This window comes from Ranitomeya imitator, chromosome 2 (assembly GCF_032444005.1).
Source record: "Ranitomeya imitator isolate aRanImi1 chromosome 2, aRanImi1.pri, whole genome shotgun sequence".
Taxonomy (NCBI): Eukaryota; Metazoa; Chordata; class Amphibia; order Anura; family Dendrobatidae; genus Ranitomeya; species Ranitomeya imitator.
The window spans coordinates 339,077,477-339,099,609 of record NC_091283.1 but is presented as its reverse complement, the minus strand read 5'-3'; the positions used below and the strand labels follow the sequence as shown (position 1 = coordinate 339,099,609).

The 22,133-nt window shown below is 45.9% G+C and overlaps 1 protein-coding gene across 1 annotated transcript in view; it reads left to right on the top strand.

The window, feature by feature from the left end:
- LOC138666507 (zinc finger protein 850-like) overlaps positions 1-22,133 on the top strand; it is a 146,187-nt gene that overhangs the window by 36,980 nt on the left and 87,074 nt on the right. Inside the window, exons 7-11 of the mRNA XM_069754722.1 lie at positions 7,958-8,107; positions 8,236-8,415; positions 8,498-8,621; positions 8,705-8,802; positions 8,999-9,089. Of these exons, the coding sequence (XP_069610823.1) occupies positions 7,958-8,107; positions 8,236-8,415; positions 8,498-8,621; positions 8,705-8,802; positions 8,999-9,089 (643 nt within the window). The remainder of the gene's footprint in view (positions 1-7,957; positions 8,108-8,235; positions 8,416-8,497; positions 8,622-8,704; positions 8,803-8,998; positions 9,090-22,133) is intronic.

The window sequence follows — 22,133 nt, the reverse complement described above, 5'->3', positions numbered from 1 at the left end:
TAGGTGAGCGAAAGGGAAAAAAGATAATACACTGGTCAAGGGTGATATAAATATAAACTTTATTATTAAAATAAAAAGAGAGCAGGTGAGGGAGAAAACAGGTATACTGAAATTGTCACACAATGTACTGTACTATAAAAATTGAAGGCGCATTACCCCGGGTAGATGGCAGTGGAACAAATATAAATAATACCCTCCTGTGTACAATGTCACTTTTGACAAAATTGTAGACACAGGGCAAATCACCAACATTACAGATCCCTGCACCAAAATAGGTGCTGACCTCTATTGAGCATGCAGATATACAGGCATTATAGTGATCACATAGCAGCTTAATAGCAATATTTAAGAAGGAGATCTTTTACCTAAAGAGGGAGTAGTCCACAACCCAGAGAGATGCGCATCCACCCCGACGCATGTTTCGGGGCCTGCACATCGAGCCTCATACATGGTATTTATAATCCCACAGTCTCTGGTTGTAAACCGGAAGCTGTATTACATGACTGGAAGCGGTGGACCCGGCCTGATGTGACGTGCGTGTCACCATGCCAACCGCGATGCCAGTCGGCATCGGCGTCACACAGTGGGAGGCAACAGAGGATTATGCCAACCACCACATAGAGATGCCGAGAGCTGGCAGAGGCAGAGGGGGCAGTGCACATATGCGCATACAGACAGGGAGCCCCGCAACCAAACCACAACCGCCCACATATAGCATAATACTATGTAATGATAACAAGGATATCACAAAATTCAATAGTGGTTATCTGAATATAATTAGTGGCCCATAAGGGAGCAAATATATACAGTGGGGCAAAAAAGTATTTAGTCACTCAGCAATAGTGCAAGTTCCACCACTTAAAAAGATGAGAGGCGTCTGTAATTTACATCATAGGTAGACCTCAACTATGGGAGACAAACTGAGAAAAAAAAATCCAGAAAATCACATTGTCTGTTTTTTTTAACAATTTATTTGCATATTATGGTGGAAAATAAGTATTTGGTCAGAAACAAACAATCAAGATTTCTGGCTCTCACAGACCTGTAACTTCTTCTTTAAGAGTCTCCTCTTTCCTCCACTCATTACCTGTAGTAATGGCACCTGTTTAAACTTGTTATCAGTATAAAAAGACACCTGTGCACACCCTCAAACAGTCTGACTCCAAACTCCACTATGGTGAAGACCAAAGAGCTGTCAAAGGACACCAGAAACAAAATTGTAGCCCTGCACCAGGCTGGGAAGACTGAATCTGCAATAGCCAACCAGCTTGGAGTGAAGAAATCAACAGTGGGAGCAATAATTAGAAAATGGAAGACATACAAGATCACTGATAATCTCCCTCGATCTGGGGCTCCACGCAAAATCCCACCCCGTGGGGTCAGAATGATCACAAGAACGGTGAGCAAAAATCCCAGAACCACGCGGGGGGACCTAGTGAATGAACTGCAGAGAGCTGGGACCAATGTAACAAGGCCTACCATAAGTAACACACTACGCCACCATGGACTCAGATCCTGCAGTGCCAGACGTGTCCCACTGCTTAAGCCAGTACATGTCCGGGCCCGTCTGAAGTTTGCTAGAGAGCATTTGGATAATCCAGAGGAGTTTTGGGAGAATGTCCTATGGTCTGATGAAACCAAACTGGAACTGTTTGGTAGAAACACAACTTGTCGTGTTTGGAGGAAAAAGAATACTGAGTTGCATCCATCAAACACCATACCTACTGTAAAGCATGGTGGTGGAAACCTCATGCTTTGGGGCTGTTTCTCTGCAAAGGGGCCAGGACGACTGATCCGGGTACATGAAAGAATGAATGGGGCCATGTATCGTGAGATTTTGAGTGCAAACCTCCTTCCATCAGCAAGGGCATTGAAGATGAAACGTGGCTGGGTCTTTCAACATGACAATGATCCAAAGCACACCGCCAGGGCAACGAAGGAGTGGCTTCGTAAGAAGTATTTCAAGGTCCTGGAGTGGCCTAGCCAGTCTCCAGATCTCAACCCTATAGAAAACCTTTGGAGGGAGTTGAAAGTCCGTGTTGCCAAGCGAAAAGCCAAAATATCACAGCTCTAGAGGAGATCTGCATGGAGGAATGGGCCAACATACCAACAACAGTGTGTGGCAACCTTGTGAAGACTTACAGAAAACGTTTGACCTCTGTCATTGCCAACAAAGGATATATTACAAAGTATTGAGATGAAATTTTGTTTCTGACCAAATACTTATTTTCCACCATAATATGCAAATAAATTGTTAAAAAAAAACAGACAATGATTTTCTGGATTTTTTTTCCTCAGTTTGTCTCCCATAGTTGAGGTCTATCTATGATGTAAATTACAGACGCCTCTCATCTTTTTAAGTGGTGGAACTTGCACTATTGCTGACTGACTAAATACTTTTTTGCCCCACTGTAAATAAGAAGAAGGCATTGTTTTAAAGGACAGAGAAAAGACTAAAAGAGGGAGACAACACTGCAACAATACAAATAAACAGACCCAAAGGTCATATCCAGACAAAAAAGAAAAAATCCTATAGATATACCGTAGATACAATTCTCATTCTATATAACTCGTGCTGTGAACACTGTGATCCACATCCACAGTACTGGTACAACCAAATAGGATTGCTGTTGTATGAAAGGACACTGAGCAGAAGAGAAGTGCATGTGTGCATAAACCGGAAGCTGCTAAAATAAAAATCCATGTTAAAATCATAAAAATAATAATAGCAGATGTGTAAAGTGACATTTAACATGTTTGTTTACAGATCGCCCGGTGATCACAGAAATGGGGCGTAACTAATATTCTCATTGAGCCCAGAAGGACGGAGTGTGCCAAGAGTCTAAATCCAGCTGGACTCAAGTTGCGCTAGAGATTGACGCCTGTACGCGCGTATGTGCCCTGCCTCCACTGCCCCCCGACGGTTCTTGGCATTTCTACGCGGTGCTTGGCATCCGCCTCTGTTGCCTCCCACTGTATGGCACTGACACCACCTGGCGTCGCGGTTGGCATGTTGACACGCGCGTCACGTCCGGCTGGGGCCGCAGCCTCCGGTCACATGACACCGCTTCCGGATTACAACCGGAGACTGCGGGTCTATAAATGCTATGTAGGCAGCTAGATTTGCAGGCCCCCTGACGAAGGCAGGACGGAAACGCGCGTCAGGGTGGATGCACATCTCTCTGGGTTGTGGACTGCTGGACACAAGCAGAATGAGCTGCCTCGGAACCAACATTCAGAGAGAGCTGTGGGTGGAGCTGACTAATATAGGACCTACCGGCACGAGGTAGGCTGGGGAACCTAATCTCTGAAGGACACAGCAGGGTTAAATTCCTGTAGAGACTGGCCATGCCCCCTAAGGCCAAATGGATGCAACATGTTGAGAAGCTGTGCAGTGACCATAGTGAGCAGGGAGGTGCTGAGAGGGCAGGTGAGGTACCACCATGACATGTAGTTAGGAGCCCACTCAGATGTTTCCCCTCCTGAGCTGAACCCCTCAGAACAAATATAATATCTTCACAACCAAGTGATAAAGAAACCAATGAAACAACTGTGGAATAAAAATGCCCATTACACCCTGAGATGACTTCCCTGGTGGGTACAGTGTCTGAAATGTGGTCACTTTAGGGGGTTATATGTCTTCTCACACCTCGGGGGCTTTGCAATTGGCCCCCACAAGCGAGGACTGCCAATTAGTGCTCCAAAAGCAAAATAGTGACTCTCCCTATTGGAGCCCGGCCGTGTGCAGCCATTTCTGACCTCTGGTTTGGGAACAAATTTCTGTATAAATTGTGGCTCCATTTTACCTTTTGTGATATTGAAAAATTTGGACCTAAAACATTTTAGTGGATAAAATAATGAAATGTGAAGATATATGATGTAATGGTGGAAAAATAACACCTACGCACCCCAAGATGGATTCCCCGAGGACTGTTGATCTGAAATAGGATCACTTTGGGGGTGGTGGCGGCGTGTCGCTGTTCTGGCAGCTGCACATTTTTCCAGACAAATGTACAATCCAGAAATCAAACAGTGATTCTTCCCTCCGGAGCTGCGGAAGCGAGATCTCCTGCCACATTCTGCGGGTCGCCTCATTCTCCAAAAATTGCTTTATATATAGTGTCCTATAAGATATTCCTGCCCACAGCGCCCCCATCCAGCGAGTGCTTGAGAAAGGTCATTACACCAAAATGTCACAATGTTCAGATCTTAGGAGCACGATCACATTTATCATTGCTGCGCACTGTGTACGGCATCAATGGAGGGAGCAGCGGAGATTCTCTTATCACTGGGATCCCACTCCACTCACTCATCACACTCAGCAAGTGTCTGCACTGCGGCCTATATACCCGAAGCCTCACACCCGGCTCCACTCTGTGCGCAGCGTACACCCAGTACTTCTGTTAGGGCTCATACTCACATGCGAGAAACTCGGTTGGGTATTGACGTGCAAGACTCATCCAAGTTTCTCGCATGTGAGTATGAGTCCATACATACAGTCTGCTCCGTACGTGTGTGGCTCTGCTCCATAGACCTCGTGCACAAACTGCTCCGCTCCATACACCTCATACACAAGCGGCTCTGCTCCCTACACCTTGTACAAACGGCTCCGCTCCATACACCTCGTACACATATGGCTCTGCTCCGTATACCCCATACACACACAGCTCCGCTCCGTACACAAGCGGCTCCGTTCCGTACACCTTGTACACACGGCTCCGCTCCGAACACCTCTTACACACGCGGCTCCACTCCGTACACCCCCCGGCTCCACTCCGTACACCCCGTACACACAGTTCTGTTCTGTACACTTCGTATACACATGACATCCACACTGTAAACTCCTCCTGAGTCCTGACCCCCGCACATAAACTTCCCCTCATCCAGCACCATGACAACCAGCACAGCAGAGTCCTGCATACACTGAGGCCCCTGATCATGTGACCCCTGACTCCTCCCCTCCTGTGACCTCATCACAGGTCCTGTGCGTACAGAACAGCCATGGAGTGCGGCTCTGCGGGTGGAGGGATGTGGATATTCCCCATTACTGGCGCATTAATACTAGAAATATATTGCACAGGGGATATCGCAGCCAATTCCCACAAGAAGAATCCTGGAAACACACAATTAGAAATGATTCTTTCTCCGCAGTTTCTATAGGACTTAATACATTCCTGATTCCGGAGAGTAATAGAAATACGGCAGAAAACAGAGGAAGAAAGTTCCGAGAAGAAGCTTCATAGAAAGACATTGAAGTTACAGACGCCATTTAAACCTTTGGGAGAAAGCGATTCCAGCAATTTACCAAGTAAATCCCACCAGAACTGTAGCAGGTAAAGACCACAATATCCACAGGTGTCCCTTCTAATTGGGGGAAACGACAGTGCCTTGCGAAAGTATTCGGCTCCCTGGAACTTTTCCACCTTTTCCCACATATCATGCTTCAAACATAAAGATACCAAATGTAAATTTTTGGTGAAGAATCAACAACAAGTGGAACACAATTTTGAAGTTGAACAAAATTTATTGGTTATTTAAAATTTTTGTGGGAAGTCAAAAACTGAAAAGTGGGGCGTGCAATATTATTCTACCCTTTACTTTCAGTGCAGCAAACTCACTCCAGAAGTTCATTGTGGATCTCTGAATGATCCAATGTTGTCCTAAATGCCTAATGATGATGAATATAATCCACCTGTGTGTAATCAAGTCTCCGTATAAATGCACCTGCTCTGTGATAGTCTCAGGGTTCTGTTTGAAGCACAGAGAGCATCATGAAGACCCAGGAACACAACAGGCAGGTCTGTGATACTGTTGTGGAGAAGTTTAAAGCCGTATTTGGATACAAAATGATTTCCAAAACTTTAAACATCCCAAGGAGCACTGTGCAAGCGATCAAGAGTGGCAAGAAGAAAGCCATTTCTCAAAGATATCCATAAAAAGTGTTGTTTAAAGTTTGCTACAAACCACCTGGGAGACGCATCAAAAATGTGGAAGAAGGTGCTCTGGTCAGATGAATCAAAAATCGAACTTTTGGGAAACAGCCAAACGATATGTTTGGCGTAAAGGCAACATAGCTCATCACCCTGAACACACCATTCCCACTGTCAAACATGGTGGTGGCAGCATCATGGTTTGGGCTTGCTTTTCTTCAGCAGGGACAGGGAAGGTTGATAAAATTGATGGGAAGATGGATGGAGCCAAATACAGGACCATTCTTGAAGAAAACCTGTTGGAGTCTGCAAAAGACCTGAGACTGGACGGAGATTTGTCTTCCAACAAGACAATGATCCCAAACATAAAGCAAAATCTACAATGGAATGGTTCACAAATAAACATATCCAGGTGTTAGAATGGCCAAGTCAAAGTCCAGACCTCAATCCAATCGAGAATCTGTGGAAAGAGCTGAAAACTGCTGTTCACAAACAATCTCCATCAAACCTCACTGAGCTCGAGCTGTTTGCCAAGGAAGAATGGGCAAGAATTTCAGTCTCTCGATGTACAAAACTGATAGACACATACCCCAAGCGACTTGTAGCTGTAATCACAGCAAAAGGTGGCGCAACAAAATATTAAGTTAAAGGGGCAGAATAATATTGCACGCCACACTTATCAGTTTTTGAATTTCCACAAAAATGTAAAATAACCAATACATTTCGTTTAACTTCACAACTGTATTCCACTTGTTGCTTCTTCACCAAAAATTTACATTTGGTATCTTTATGTTTGAAGCATGATATGTGGGAAAAGGTTGAAAAGTTCCAGGGAGCCGAATACTTTCGCAAGGCACTGTGTCAACTCTAATAATCCCCAGACAGTTCTGACAAACACGGAAAAGTGCCCCTTTATGGAGGTGACAGAAAGTCTTTTTAGTCACTTTAGCTTCATAATATCAGCTCTAATCCAATGGTGAGAGAGCGATTTACCCTGAACGGTCACAAATTGTGAGGTTGTTATAGAAATGTTATATATTATTGTGTTTTGTGTTGCCTTCTTATAAGAATCACAATGGTTTTGTTCTTTGTCTGCTGATAGATACAAACGACCCAACTATGAAAGACGGGAACCAAGGAAGCGTGTATTACACTCATAGTATGGGGCCTCTTTCTTGGCCCCCACACAGTAAAATGTTCCCACAGTGCCGCCATCCCTGACACACATTATATTTGTATAACATGCCCCCACACAGTCTGCTACCACCTAAATCACTAGATAATAAATCCTTATTTATCCCCATTCCTGATACCGTACAGTACCACTTTCTTGGTTCCCACACACTGTATAATGTTCTAACAGTACCTCCATCCCCAATTTTTTGGGGGGTGTTTTTCATGTAATATATGGAAGCCTACAAGAAAAAGGTAAAAAAACAACAACAACATAACATAAAGAGAAAATAAAACACTGTACATGGAGACATTGTTATCCAATATCTCCTGTCTTGTTGTTCTTACAAACAAGCTTTTATAAAAGCCTCAAACTTCTGTGTGTGAATCAGACCTGAGATCTAACGTAATAGAAGATTACAGTGCGGGGAAGACGGGAAACCTTCATATAGACGGCCGGTGGGGATGGAGTCAGTGATGGACTCTGGACAAATATGTTTCTAGAGCCGTAGTAGAAGATGAAGATGTCGTCCTCATCATGAAGTAGTTATTTCTCCTGTCACGTGTAATGAATATCTCCTGCAGTATTGCTAATGCCGATTCCAGTATCGGTAAATGAGACGAGAATTTGCGTTATGGAAGATGAGTCTGTGAGAAACGAATTCAGCTGCCGACTCCGAGGAAGAAACTGCTTGTTGTCTGTGGCCTAAATATATAGGTTTTATTAGCAGATGTAAAGAAGAAAACTAAATACTGTAAAATAATAAATCTCATATGTTTCCCTTATTATCTCTAGTAATTGTATTATTACACAGGATTTTTATGATATTACATCGGCTCATCTTCTCATTCAGGTCTCTACAATATCGGATCCTCTCTGTGAAGTTCTTCTATATAAGAGAATTTTCCTGATTTACCCATCGAAGATAGAAATGGACAGAGACAAGATGGCGGAGAGGATATTACACCTCACCCTAGAGATCCTCTTCCGGCTTACTGGAGAGGTGAGAGATTCTGATGACGTCACATTACATCATTCTTATCTATGGAATAACAGATGGACAGAACTGGAGCGGTGAGGACTCCAGAAATGTCTTTAGTGAGATTTATTAATGTGTCTCTCCATAACCAGGATTACACAGTAGTGAAGAAGACCTCTAGTGAGCGCTGTCAGGACCCTGTGACTGAGGGATGGGGAAGACCCCTGAGCTCAATCACTGGGCCCCCACCTCACCCCCTGATACATGAGGACATCAATGACCAGAAGATCCTAGAACTAATCTACAAGATGATTGAGCTGTTGACTGGAGAGGTGACACTGCTGGGAATGCTGGGACGTTATACAGTAACAATATGAAGGAATCAGGGGATGATGGTATCATTGTATGTGTCAGGTTCCTATAAGGTGTCAGGATGTCGCCGTCTATTTCTCCATGGAGGAGTGGGAGTACTTAGAAGGACACAAAGATCTGTACAAGGACGTCATATTGGAGGTTACTCAGCCCATCACAAAACCAGGTAATAGACAGGACTAAATATACACGGCCCATAATTATCTGTATGTAAAGAATTAATTCTGTCCCTCTATGTGTTTCCTCCAGTTCTATCCAGTAAGATGACAACACCAGAGAGATGTCCCCGTCCTCTTCTTCCACAGGACTGTAAACAAGAAGATCCCAATGTTCCTCAGGATCATCAGGTAGATGGAGAGAATGTGTCATGAGATCTCCCCCATGATGTGTAGACGGCTGTGATGGTCTTGTGCTCAGTCTTGTTTTATCCACCAGTATTGTATGTTTTATACTTGTGTAATGAGAACAGTGGAGATGGCAGGATTAGATCTGATCATAGATGTGACTTCTCCATTTGTCTGATTTTTACAATATTTGTTTCAGGGTGAAGATCTGACCCATATTAATACTACAGAGACATATGTGAGGGGTGATGAGCGGTGTAAAGAGGAGATTCCTACAGATGACTACCCAGGTGAGTAGCAACCACTAAATGCAGAGAAGTCACAGATTCTTCTCAGTCACCAGCTGTGGCTACTTTATTGATGATGTAGTCAATATCACAATCAAGTGATCACCATTTTGCCTCTAGACCCCCAAAATTCTCCCCCAACTGTGCAAATGACTTTGGGCATTGAAAGCTCTTTTCTATAGAACTTACAACCTGGAGGATGCATCTGCCCCCTGGGATTAGAAGGTGCTGACCGTTACCTGCACAGATCTGTAAACTACAAAGTCAAATGACAGCATACGTAGAATGTGCTGACAAGTTAGAAAATCACTTGAAGAAAAATATTATGATGGGCCTCCTAGAGAAAGCGGAGGGTAATGATGCTGTTGGCTTCCTAGAACCCTGATATCTTATTAGATGAATCTACTTTCTCCCTACAAGACCAGGTCCAGTCTTTCTGACCACACTTCAGTTTTATGATCGACAACATTGAATGTGCAGTGAGGTGAAGTGTGAATTTTTGGACAATAACAACAGAGTTTCCCTGTTTATCCTGACATTTCAATTTCTTTTAAAACGTACTAACTTTAAACAGGATTGTGATAAACTACAAAACAAAAATTACATCTGTGCCAAGATATATCTCTAAGCTGTGCATGGCTGATGGATGTAATATGTTAATTCACTCATGCAAGAAATGTGTTGGCATGGCTCGAGCCGTGGTTTCATGGATTCATTCCACATCATAAATTAAATTATGTCTTTGATCATAAGGAATTCGGATTACTGCACAATCTCTCCTGAAATGGGGAGCACTAATACTTTCTCTACTGTTCTGGTCAGGATTCATAGTAGCTCCAATATTCTACCATAAATGAGTGCAACTCCGGTTTAATGTTGAAGTTTTAATCTCATAGATACGTTGTTGTTGGGATGTCACATTTTCTTTATTCTATACCTTTGTTACAGGTTCATTCTGTGTGATAGTTTGATTGTGGTTAGTCTGCAACTTCCTTTTAGTCTTTAAAAAAAAGGGTCTCCATTGCTTCTTCCAAATGCCTGAGAACTAAATTTAGCACACCTCAGCTCTGTACTCAAAGTTCTCTTTGAATGTCTAATATTTCTCCTTGAAACTCATCTGATAGAAAATATTGGCCCCTACAAAAATTTAATTGCCAAGAGCCACCAAGCCACACACTAAAATAGTCCATTTTGCTCATCATCCTTTAACCCTTCTACATGGCTCTGGACTTAAACAAAGACCCTTAGGCTTGGGCCGTGGTCTTACTTGCTGTTCTGTGGCGTTAAATGGGATGAATAGGTAGCCGGGTCACAACCAGCAGGACAGAGAAAATACAAATCAGAATACACAAGAGTATTCAGTAAACGGGCCGTCTTCACAACAGGAAATGTTATACAAGCCGGGAGCTGAGCACAGAGGACTAAACTAGAGAAGAGAAAGGTTGTATCTGGCAGCTTCCGGCAACATGGTTTAAGCTTTAGTAGGGTGTGATGCATTTCAATTGGCTGAAGCAGGGACCAGATTACTGCAGGTGGATAGTGGAGCGCCCCCAGACACAGGGCCGCGGGTTCCTCGGTACCGGTCCTCTCTATCTCGGTGCTGGGGTTGTCACGGTGGCTGGACCCGGTCCGTGACCCTGCTAAGGGGCGTCCAATAAAAGGGGTGATGAAAGTTAGTCAAGGGTTCGTGACGCCACCTGTGGTATTCGGTCAGGGTGACCGACGCTGCTTAGGGGTCCGCTGGGGTGATGGAATGGCAGCAAGATGGTATACCTTCCCACAGGTGAAGTATATCCCCAGGGCTTCCCAGTAGTGTAGGAGGCGATGATGTAAGGCGCAGTTAATAACAAGGACACAGGGTTGCAGTCTCTTTACCTTTTTACTGAAGACTTCGGGATCCGCAATCCAGAGCACTGCTAACTGGGCTGGCTGAGTCCGGCCGGTCCGAAGGCGCATCCAGAGTTCCCTTTGCAGGTGGAAATCAGTGCCTACCAACTAGCGCCTGTGTGTTGAAGTCCTTCCCTGCTGAGCATTCGGGATAGTCCTCACAACTTTTGTGTTCATTCTTTCTCTTCTCCGTCCCCCAAGTTTATCTGGCTAGGACGCACCCGTATGACGGGTAGGCTCAGAGCTATTCTGGACCGCTAGAGACGCCCCTCTCCAACCTTGCCCCCTATGTCTACTTAGGTGATGTAAGGTAGACAGCCAACCTAAAATCAACTGTCCTGCCGCTGTTTGAAGTAATGCTTGAAGTCTGTTACTTCCTCAGCGTTCCGGCCACCGGCTACGCGCCACAGTAGGATGTTGCCGATCTCGGGGCACGACTCCTACTGGTTATCTCTTTGTGCTGTGATTTCGTTTCTCACTTCTCCACAATATCCTTCGCTTCGTGTCCTTCCTTAGGATGCCGCCGCAAGGTAGTGCAGGCGCGGCTCCGTACGTTCTGTCCTTTCTGCTAGGTACCTGCCAGGAACCCACCCCTGACAGGTCTTCCCTGGAGCTCTCCCAGGCTGCGTTCTGTCTAACTTTCTATCCAACCCCCAGTTTTACCAAAGTGTGAGGAGTGGCCTAATACATAGTGCCTTTTGCTCCCCCTGGTGGCCGGAGTGTGAAGTGTAATGTGTGACTGTGATACCTGGTCAGGTGAACTCCTTTAGTGCAATCAGACATAACATCACTCCCCTTAGTGGCAGAGCGAGATTACTGCAATGGCCAGGACTCTGGGGCGCTGCACTCCTCCCCGGTTAAATCCAGTACTCCCGGACTGGGAAAAGAAGAACAACAATACATATTAGAAAAAAGACATACAAAATTTTGAAATGCTATGAATAAGTAAATATAACAATGCTTCCCTTTATGGGAGGTGAGGTCACTTGAACGTTACAAACAGAAACATATCAAAACATTTTAAATAACATTCTAATCTACTGACTATCAATAATTTCCTATTACCCAGCCGGGTATTCTACTAAGTGCAAATCGTTGAACAATAATTTAACTCTTCCTTTAAGGGCGTATTGTTGTGAATTCTGTGGCCAAGCTCCCTCCTGTGGTCGAGAGTGGTACTTCGGCTGGTTCTGTCTATGAGCTTCCTTTGGTGGATGAGAGTGGTACTGCGGCTTCTGAGTCTCCTTCCTCAGGTGATGAGGTTAAGTCGTTAGGTGCTGCTCTATTTGACTCCACCTGGTGCTTTGATCCTGGCCTCCAGTCAATGTTCTAGTATTGGTCTTGCTTCCTCCTGGATCGTTCCTGTGGCCTGTCTATCCTGCATAAGCTAAGTTTTGCTTGTGTTATTTTTGTTTGCTATTTTTTCTGTCCAGCTTGCTATATTGGTTTTTCTTGCGTGCTGGAAGCTCTGAGACACAGAGGGAGCACCTCCGTACCGTTAGTCGGTGCGGAGGGTCTTTTTGCGCCTCTGCGTGGTTGTTTGTAGGTTTTTGTGTTGACCCCAAAGCTATCTTTCCTATCCTCGGTCTATTCAGTAAGTCGGGCCTCACTTTGCTAAATCTATTTCATCTCTGGGTTTGTATTTTCATCTTTACTCACAGTCATTATATGTGGGGGGCTGCCTTTTCCTTTGGGGAATTTCTCTGAGGCAAGGTAGGCTTATTTTTCTATCTTCAGGGCTAGTTAGTTTCTCAGGCTGTGCCGAGTTGCATAGGGAGCGTTAGGTGCAATCCACGGCTACCTCTAGTGTGGTGTGATAGGATTAGGGATTGCGGTCAGCAGAGTTCCCACGTCTCAGAGCTCGTCATATGTTTTTGGTAATTGTCAGGTCACTTTGTGTGCTCTGAACTTCAATGTCCATTGTGGTTCTGAATTACCTGTTCATAACAGCGTATTGGCTGAACCCACTAAAGGCTTACTACAAAACACTATGGTATAAAGCTAACATTCTCTTTACTTCTTCAGCTTCACATATGCAGGACCGCCTAGCTACTTGTCTGGGCCTACTGCATCCCTTCTTCTAGGTCCACGGCAACCATCTCTCTATGGTTCTCATGAGGACTCACTAACCCCTACGGGTTCACTTACTAGCTCTCTAGCTACATGTAAACATTATTACTATCTCACTACTTAAGGTAACATTATCAAGTGCAACAAGTAAACATTCCCTTTAAGAGGAAAAATTAGTCTTTTCTGAGGTAGTGCAATCAATCAACAAGTCACTAATAAACTTTTAAGACAAGAGAAACTTTCACATCGTCATCAGGAACAGTTTCTTTGCAAAGTCTTCTTTCTTTGTAAAACCAGTAGGGAGCACCTTTAAGAAGGTGCAAACTATTTACAAAACCAGTTCGTGAATCATTCACCGTCCATGATTCGGTAGTCTCTTGATAACCACACAACTTTAGAAACAATAGGGATCCCGGGTCAACAAAGGGATCCCTTTAAGAAATAACCCTAGATGGGTTTAAGGCAGCAAAAGCATGAAACGGTTAACTATTTACATACTCGGGGTTTTGAGGTTTAGTGCTGTAACTCAGGGGATAGCACCGGTGGAGGTAGCCCAACTGGACACTGGTGGCTACCAGGCGCTACGTAAGGGGCTCCCTCACTCCACTCAGGGGTCTGCGTACCCACAGTTCTTTGCTTAGGAGCAGATGGAGCACCGGTTGTCACGGCAGTCGACTCCCTGGCAACTACGGTGGTAGTAGTGGTGACGGTGCAGGTGGTGTCCCGGACAATTGTTCCTGTCGGGGTGATGACGGTGGTTGTTGTGACCGCAGAGGTCTGGCCACAAGGGGACGCTGTCGCTATGGGAGACAGTTGAGCTGGCGCCTTGGCCTGATGCGCTACCGGAGCTTTCCTCTTATGTACATCCAAGGCAAACCAGCCCGTCTCTCCAAAGTGTCTGGTATACGTGACGATGTCTCCCAGGTAAAGATCTCGGTTGGGGTGTCCCTCCAGGAGATGCGACTCCACGTCCCGGCGGTTGATGAACACCTCCGTGTACATCCCGGGCTCCTTAATAAAGCCCCAACCTCCACGAAGCCAGAAGGCTACGACTTGGCCCTGCTTCCGTGGGGCGGGGTGCGTGCTGCGGTCCTTGCGGGCCTTGGCCTTGACCGCCCGGTCTTTCCGGTCGTAGACCTGATGCTGGGCCTGGTATTCGGCCTCCTTCTCCTCCCACTTCTGGGCAAGTTGGGCCTGGTATCTTTCCCAGCTGAGGACCTCCACTTTCTCTCCCTCCTGCCCTTCGGCCCCGAGGAACCCCATGAAGTCTGACCCGAGGTTTACCCAGCGGCATACTGTCCGCTCGGCGTATACTTCACTCGCCCGGTGGCGCTGCGACCGGGCCCACCAACAGGTCCTCCATCACCGGGGCAGGGGCAGTGTACTCACCCGCCACCACGATGTCCTGGGGGTCGGCTGACTCTGCTGAGACGGGGTCGGCAAGGGTTTCGGTTGCAGCACCAACGCTGATGGACTTTCCGCAGGTGCTCCTTGAGACGAAGACTTGGTCTCCACTCGCAGCTGCAGGAGTTGATCGATCAGCTCCTCCATCCCAAGCTGCAGGGAATCGGTGTCAGCAGTGAAGGCTCTGCCACGGTGCTCCTCCGGGTAGCTGGGGAAGTCTCCGGCTTCGACTCCACACTCCGGCTCCGGGTAACTTGTTATGGCGTCCTCCACGTGACTGCTGTCCTCTTTGTCCTTTTCCCGCTCTCTCCTCCATGGGCGGTTTCGTTTCTTTGGTTTCCGCCTCCCATTGAGGATCAGGAGGCGGATCTCGGCTACTGACGGACACGTCCTCAAGGTACAGAAATATTTAGACTGGGTGGCCATTACTTTTCGCGCTTCTCAGTTCGTCCACGCCCACAACTCCACGCCCTTCTTCTCCTGCGCTCCTCGTGGCATGGCAATGGCAGGGTTTTGGCGGGAATCTTGGCGGCAAATAGCAATACACAGTCTTTGCAATAAATCACAGCTCAAGCACAATTCAATCACAGTTCCAAGGCACACATGACCTGATTCTTCAGGCTTAAGTACATCGTGTTTGTGACGCCAAATTGGAGCTCCCCCAGACACAGGGCCGCGGGTTCCTCGGTACCGGTCCTCTCTATCTTGGTGCTGGGGTTGTCATGGTGGCTGGACCCAGTCCGTGACCCTGCTAAGGGGCGTCCAATAAAAGGGGTGATGAAAGTTAGTCAAGGGTTCGTGACGCCACCTGTGGTATTCGGTCAGGGTGACCGACGCTGCTTAGGGGTCCGCTGGGGTGATGGAATGGCAGCTAGATGGTATATCTTCCCACAAGTGAAGTATATCCCCAGGGCTTCCCAGTAGTGTAGGTGGCGGTGATGTAAGGCGCAGTTAATAACGAGGACACAGGGTTGCAGTCTCTTTACCTTTTTACTGAAGAATTTGGGATCCGCAATCCAGAGCACTGCTAACTGGGCTGGCTGAGTCCGGCTGGTCCGAAGGCACATCCAGATTTCCCTTTGCAGGTGGAAATCAGTGCCTACCAACTAGTGCCTGTGTGTTGTAGTCCTTCCCTGCTGAGCATTCGGGATAGTCCTCACAACTTTCGTGTTCGTTCTTTCTCTTCTCCGACCCCCAAGTTTATCTGGCTAGGACGCACCCGTATGACGGGTAGGCTCGGAGCTATTCTGGGACCCTAGAGACGCCCCTCTCCAACTTTGCCCCCTATGTCTGCTTAGGTGATGTAAGGTAGACAGCCAACCTAAAATCAACTGTCCTGCCGCTGTTTGAAGTAATGCTTGAAGTCTGTTACTTCCTCGGCGTTCCAGCCACCGTCTACGCGCCTCAGTAGGATGTTGCCGATCTCGGGGCACGACTCCTATTAGTTATCTTCTTGTGCTGCGATTTCGTTTCTCACTTCTCCACAATATCCTTCGCTTCGTGTCCTTCCTTAGGATGACGCCGCAAGGTAGTGCAGGCATGGCTCCGTACATTCTGTCCTTTCTGCTAGGTACTTGCCAGGAACCCACCCCTGACAGGCTGCGTTCTGTCTAACTTCCTATCCAACCCCCAATTTTACCAAAGTGTGAGGAGTGGCCTAATACATAGTGCCTTTTGCTCCCCCTGGTGGCTGGAGTGTGAAGTGTAATGTGTGACTGTGATACCTGGTCAGGTGAACTCCTTTAGTGCAATCAGACATAACATCACTCCCCTTAGTGGCAGAGCGACATTACTGCAACGACCAGGACTCTGGGGCGCTGCAATAGCACACGCATCCACACTGCTAGACTTGATGGTATTACACATCCCAAGCACCCTGATATTAGTGGTTGGACAGAGCCTGCACCACCTAGAGCTTCTATTTCCGGCATCTGCTAACCAGCGCTGCCTGCAGAATGAATAAGGCCATGCCTGGTGACAGAAGCAGACTATTCTAGATTGTGAGCCCCATCGGGGACAGCGATGATAATGTGTGCAAAAACTGTAAAGCGCTGCGGAATATGTTAGCGCTATATAAAAATAAAGATTATTATTATTATATGCAGGAGCAGATCCCAGAGGAGATGCGATATACCATTTTCACAAGCCGTAATATGACAAAATGGCAGAAAACCAGAGCAGTAGAAATCCCTATAAATTGACCACATTTTGGAAATTATAACCCTCAGTGAATTAATCTATTGGACTAGTGACAATTTTGGCTCCACAGGCCCTTTCCGGAAAATACCATGCAGTGGATGTTGGAGAGTGAACATTGCAAATATACCATTTTATTACCCAACACATAGTGGACTAGATTGTGCTCCTCCGTAATTCTTTTCACTATGGTAATGCCAAATACATGGATGAATATATGGTTTGGCACATTGCAAGGCTCAGAAGTCAGGGGAAGATTTTACTTTGGGAGAGCCGATATTGCTGGATTGGTTTATGAAAGCCATGTTACTTTTCAAGAGCCTTTGAGTTTTGTTTGTATGCACATCCCCATTCTCTATTTGGTTTCTCCATCCTTTAACTCCCGTGTTCCACTGTGTTGTTTTGTGAGTGTATTTTGTATGATTATTTTCATTTTATCCCTTTACGTGTTCCCCGTGTTTGTCTGTTTAGTGCATTCCTATACAGCTCTGCTTTCCGGCTGCCCGGCGCTCACAGCCAGGGCAGAGAAGCAGAGCGCCCGGGACAGACAGCGGTAGGTAAGTATGTAGTGGTTGTTTTTTTTACTTTAACGATGGTAACCAGGGTAAACATCGGGTTACTAAGTGCGGCCCTGCGCTTAGTAACCCGATGTTTACCCTGGTTACCAGCGAAGACATCGCTGAATCGGCGTCACACACGCCGATTCAGCTATGTCAGCGGGACGTCCACCGACGAAACAAAGTTCTGGCCTTTCTGCCCCGACCAGCGATATCACAGCAGGGGCCTGATCGCTACTGCCTGTCACACTGGACGATATCGCTAGCCAGGACGCTGCAACGTCACGGATTGCTAGCGATATCGTCCAGTGTGACGGTACCTTAAGTCTAAATTATGTTCCATCCCATGTTAAGGTGAGTTCCTGTTGGGTTCAACTCTGGATGACATCCTGGACAAAGCAGGTGACAAGAAGAAATCTTTTCCTGGGTTCCCCAGCCAGTCCTACAGATGGCCTTTTCGGAGCAGAAGATTCATGCTGCAAAAGCCCCCGAACGGCAATAAGGAAGGATGGGAGGATAAAAGGAATAAAAGCAAAGGATTCATGTTCAATAAACCTCCAGATAACAAAAAGTAACCACAATGAAGGTGTTCCCTGGGTCAGAGGATGATTGACCTACTTTTTTCCCAGCCTGGGAGAAAATATCCGGAAGTTTATGGATCCTGAACATAATAAGAGAAGGTCTAAAATTGAAATTCCATACCCTTCCAGACAATTCCTTCATAATAACCACCCAAAAAGCGGCAGAAGAACAGTTAGCCCTTCAAGGAGAAATTTTGAATCTGATAGAGAAGGACGTGTTAGAAGAAGTCCCCTACAAGAAAAGAAGCAAAGGTTTCTACTCCCCTCTCTTTCTCCGGAAGAAACCAGATGGGACGTACAGGACGATCATAAACTAAAAAAAATTAAACAAGTTCCTAGAAACCCAACATTTCAAAATGGAAACAATAAAATCATGTGTAAAAATGCTATTTCCATTGTGCTTCATGACCATATTAGGCTTGAGAGATGCGTACTATCATGTACCCATTCACAAGGACCACCGAAAATTCCTCAGAGTAGCGTTACTGCTAATTCAGGGGGAGGTATAAAATAATTATCAAAATAATGGCAGAAGTTATGAAGTCCAGAATCATACCAAGTCAGGTACAGGAGTACTTGGGGATAATCCTATACTCAAACGAACAAAAATGTTACCTCCCACCAAGGAAGATCCAAAATATGATACAGATGGTATCACGCATGAGAGACTCTCCAGTCACTACCCTGAGAATGGCGATGTCCCTGCTGGGATCAATGACAGCCTGTATCCCGGCGGTCCAGTGGGCACAAAGCCATACCCGGGATCTACAATGGCAGATATTAGATGCAGGCACTTCCTTAGGTGGGAATTTAGAAGGGCAGTTAACCATTTCATCAAAAACAGTACACTCCCTGGCATGGTGGGTGGAGTCAGTCAATTTAACCAGGGGGGTTCCCTGGATATGGTCAATATCCAAAACTCTAACCATGGACGCAAGCTCTTGGGGGTGGGGTGCGCACCTAGAAAATCAAATAGCCCAGGGCCCTTGGTGACAGGAACAAAAATAGGCCTCCTCAAACATGAAAGAATTGCTGGCAGTGAAATTGGCTCTCATCCACTTTCTGGGCTCACCACGTAAGGGTGTTCTCGGACAACCAGGTGGTGGTGGCATACCTAAACCACCAAGGGGGCACCAGGTCTCGGGCCTTGATGGAGGTAACAAAATCCATTCTTTATCTGGCAGAGGGCAGTTTAGGGTCATTGATAGCTCTCCACATAAAAGGCACAGAGAATCGAACAGCGGACTTTCTAACCTGGACACGCCTAAGGCAAAGGGAGTGGGAACTAAACTAATCAGTATTCAATCAGATTGTAGAGCTCTGGGGTCAGCCAGAAATAGACCTAATCGCGAACAGTCGGAATCGGAAAATAGAAACCTTCTGCTCAATCGACCCCTGTTGGGCCCAGTAGCTCTAGATGCCTTCACAATACCCTGGGATTACCATCTGGCTTACGCTTTCCCACCAATAGCTCTAATCCCCTTAGTATTGAGGAAAATTCAGGAGGACAGTGCAAGGGTTATTGTAATAGCACCTCACCTTTCTGGCCACGAAGAATATGGTTTTCATGGCTGAAGATGATGTCCATCTCATACCCTTGGGTGTTATGATCTGGTGGCCTAGGAGCAGCATGAGACGTACTCTGGAGAAGGTGGTACCTGTACTGACCGCAAACCCTGAACTTAGCAGCGCAACTAGAAGTAGCCGTGGGGGGTACCTAACACTCCCTAGACCCCTCGACACAGCCTAAGCACTAACTTCCCCTAAAGACAGAAACGGGAAAACTATCTTGCCTCAGAGAAAATCCCCAAAGGATAGACAGCCCCCCACAAATATTGACTGTGAGAGGAGAGGGAAATAACATACGCAGACATGAAATCAGGATTTAGCATAGGAGGCCATACTACCTAAAAAGAAAGAATAGGACAGAGTACTATGTTGTCAGTATTAAAACAAATACAAATCACCACATCTGACTAAAGACATGGAGGGTATATCTGCATCTCCAGAGACACAGCTTGGCTGCAAAAAATCCTTCACAGACAAAGCTGGACAAGACAAAACATGAAAATACACTGAACTATAAGGCCCACAGCATGTGAACAGCAAAAACAAAGCCAGGACTTATCTTTGTTGAAAAGCTCAGCAAACAGGAGAGACCAGTAAGAGATGTGAATCCTCCAAAAACAATGGACAACTGGCACTGACTGTTGTGAATTCAGCTTTTTGGCTCCCTCCGGTGGTTGTAGAGGGTAATGCAGTTGTGCCTGGACTGCAGGAGTGGACAGGTGTATCTACTAATTGCAAAACTGACTGGGGTATATAGCTTTGCAGGATCCTTTAGTCAGTGCCAGTTGTCCATTGTTCTGGAAGGATTCACTTCCCTGCTGTGCTTTTCTACAAAGATAAGTCCTGGCTTGGTTTTTGCTGTCCACCTGCAGTGGACTTTATAGTTCTGTGCATTTTCATGTTTTTGTTTTGTCCAGCTTAGTCTGTGAAGGATTTTTTGCAGCCTAGATTTTTCTCTGGAGATGCAGATATACCCCCCATGTCTTTAGTCAGATGTGGTGATCCGTATTTTCTGCGGTGGATATTTTCTAGTGTTTTTATACTGACCGCATAGTACTCTGTTCTATTCTTTCTTTTTAGCTAGTATGGCCTCCTATGCTAAAATCTGATTTCATATCTGCGTATGTTATTTCCCTCTCCTCTCACAGTCAATATTTGTGGGGGGCTATCTATCCTTTGGGGATTTTCTCTGAGGCAAGATAGGTTTCCTGTTTCTGTCTTTAGGGGTAGTTAGATCTTAGGCTGTGCCAAGGGGTCTAGGGAGTGTTAGGTACCCCCCACGGCTACTTCTAGTTGCGCTGCTAGGTTCAGGGTTTGCGGTCAGTATAGGGACCACCATCTCCAGAGTCCGTCTCATGCTGCTCCTAGGCCACCAGATCATAACAGTACAACTGGCCAACAATGAGTTAATTGCATCTCAGAAGAAGAGCGGGAAGCTTTTGAGCCATTTTTTTTCCTTAGCCTGTTTGGTATTTTCCTCCCTCTTTACCTCTGGGTGGCTACGGAGTCTAGTATTAACATGAATGTTCAGGAGTTAGTTTCTCGGGTGGATCAGCTTGCTACTAGGGTACAGGGTATTTCAGATTTAATTGTTCAAACTCCTGCCTTAGAACCTAAGATTCCCACTCCTGATTTATTCTTTGGTGACAGATCCAAATTTTTGAGTTTCAAAAATAACTGTAAACTGTTTTTTGCATTAAGACCCCGGTCTTCTGGTGATCCTATTCAGCAGGTTAGAATCATCATATCTCTGCTGCATGGTGACCCACAGGATTGGGCATTTTCCCTGGAATCTGGCAATCCTGCTTTGCTTAATGTTGATTCGTTCTTTCAGGCATTGGGGTTGTTGTATGATGAGCCTAATTCTGTGGATCAGGCTGAAAAAATCTTGTTAGCCCTGTGTCAAGGTCAAGAAGCGGCAGAATTGTATTGCCATAAATTTAGAAAATGGTCTGTACTGACTAAATGGAATGAGGATGCCTTGGCGGCAATTTTCAGAAAGGGTCTTTCTGAATCCGTTAAAGATGTTGTGGTGGGGTTCCCACGCCTGCTGGTCTGAGTGATTCTATGTCTCTGGCCATTCAGATTGATCGGCGCTTGCGCGAGCGCAGAGTTGTGCACACTGTGGCGTTGCCCTCTGAGCGGAGCCCTGAGCCTATGCAGTGTGATAGGATTTTGTCTAGAGCTGAACGTCAAACATTCAGGCGTCAGAATAGGTTGTGTTTTTACTGCGGCGATTCTGCACATGTTATTTCTGATTGCCCTAAGCGTACTAAGAGAATCGCTAGTTCTGTTGCCATCAGTACTATACAACCTAAATTTCTGTTATCCGTGACCTTGATCAGCTCATTATCATCATTTTCTGTCATGGCATTTGTGGATTCAGGCGCCGCTCTGAACTTAATGGACTTAGAATTTGCCAGATGTTGTGGTTTTCCCTTGCAGCCTTTGCAGAACCCTATTCCTTTGAGGGGCATTGATGCTACACCGTTGGCTAAAAATAAACCTCAGTTTTGAACACAGCTGACCATGCGCATGGCGCCAGCCCATCAGGAAGATTGTCGTTTTCTGGTGTTGCATAATTTGCATGATGATATTGTGCTGGGTTTTCCATGGTTGCAGCTAAATAATCCGGTGTTAGATTGGAAATCCATGTCTGTGACTAGTTGGGCTTGTCAGGGGGTTCATGATCAGGTTCCTTTGATGTCAATTTCCTCTTTCCCCTCTTCTGAAGTTCCTGAGTTTTTGTCTGACTTCCAGGATGTATTCGATGAGCCCAAATC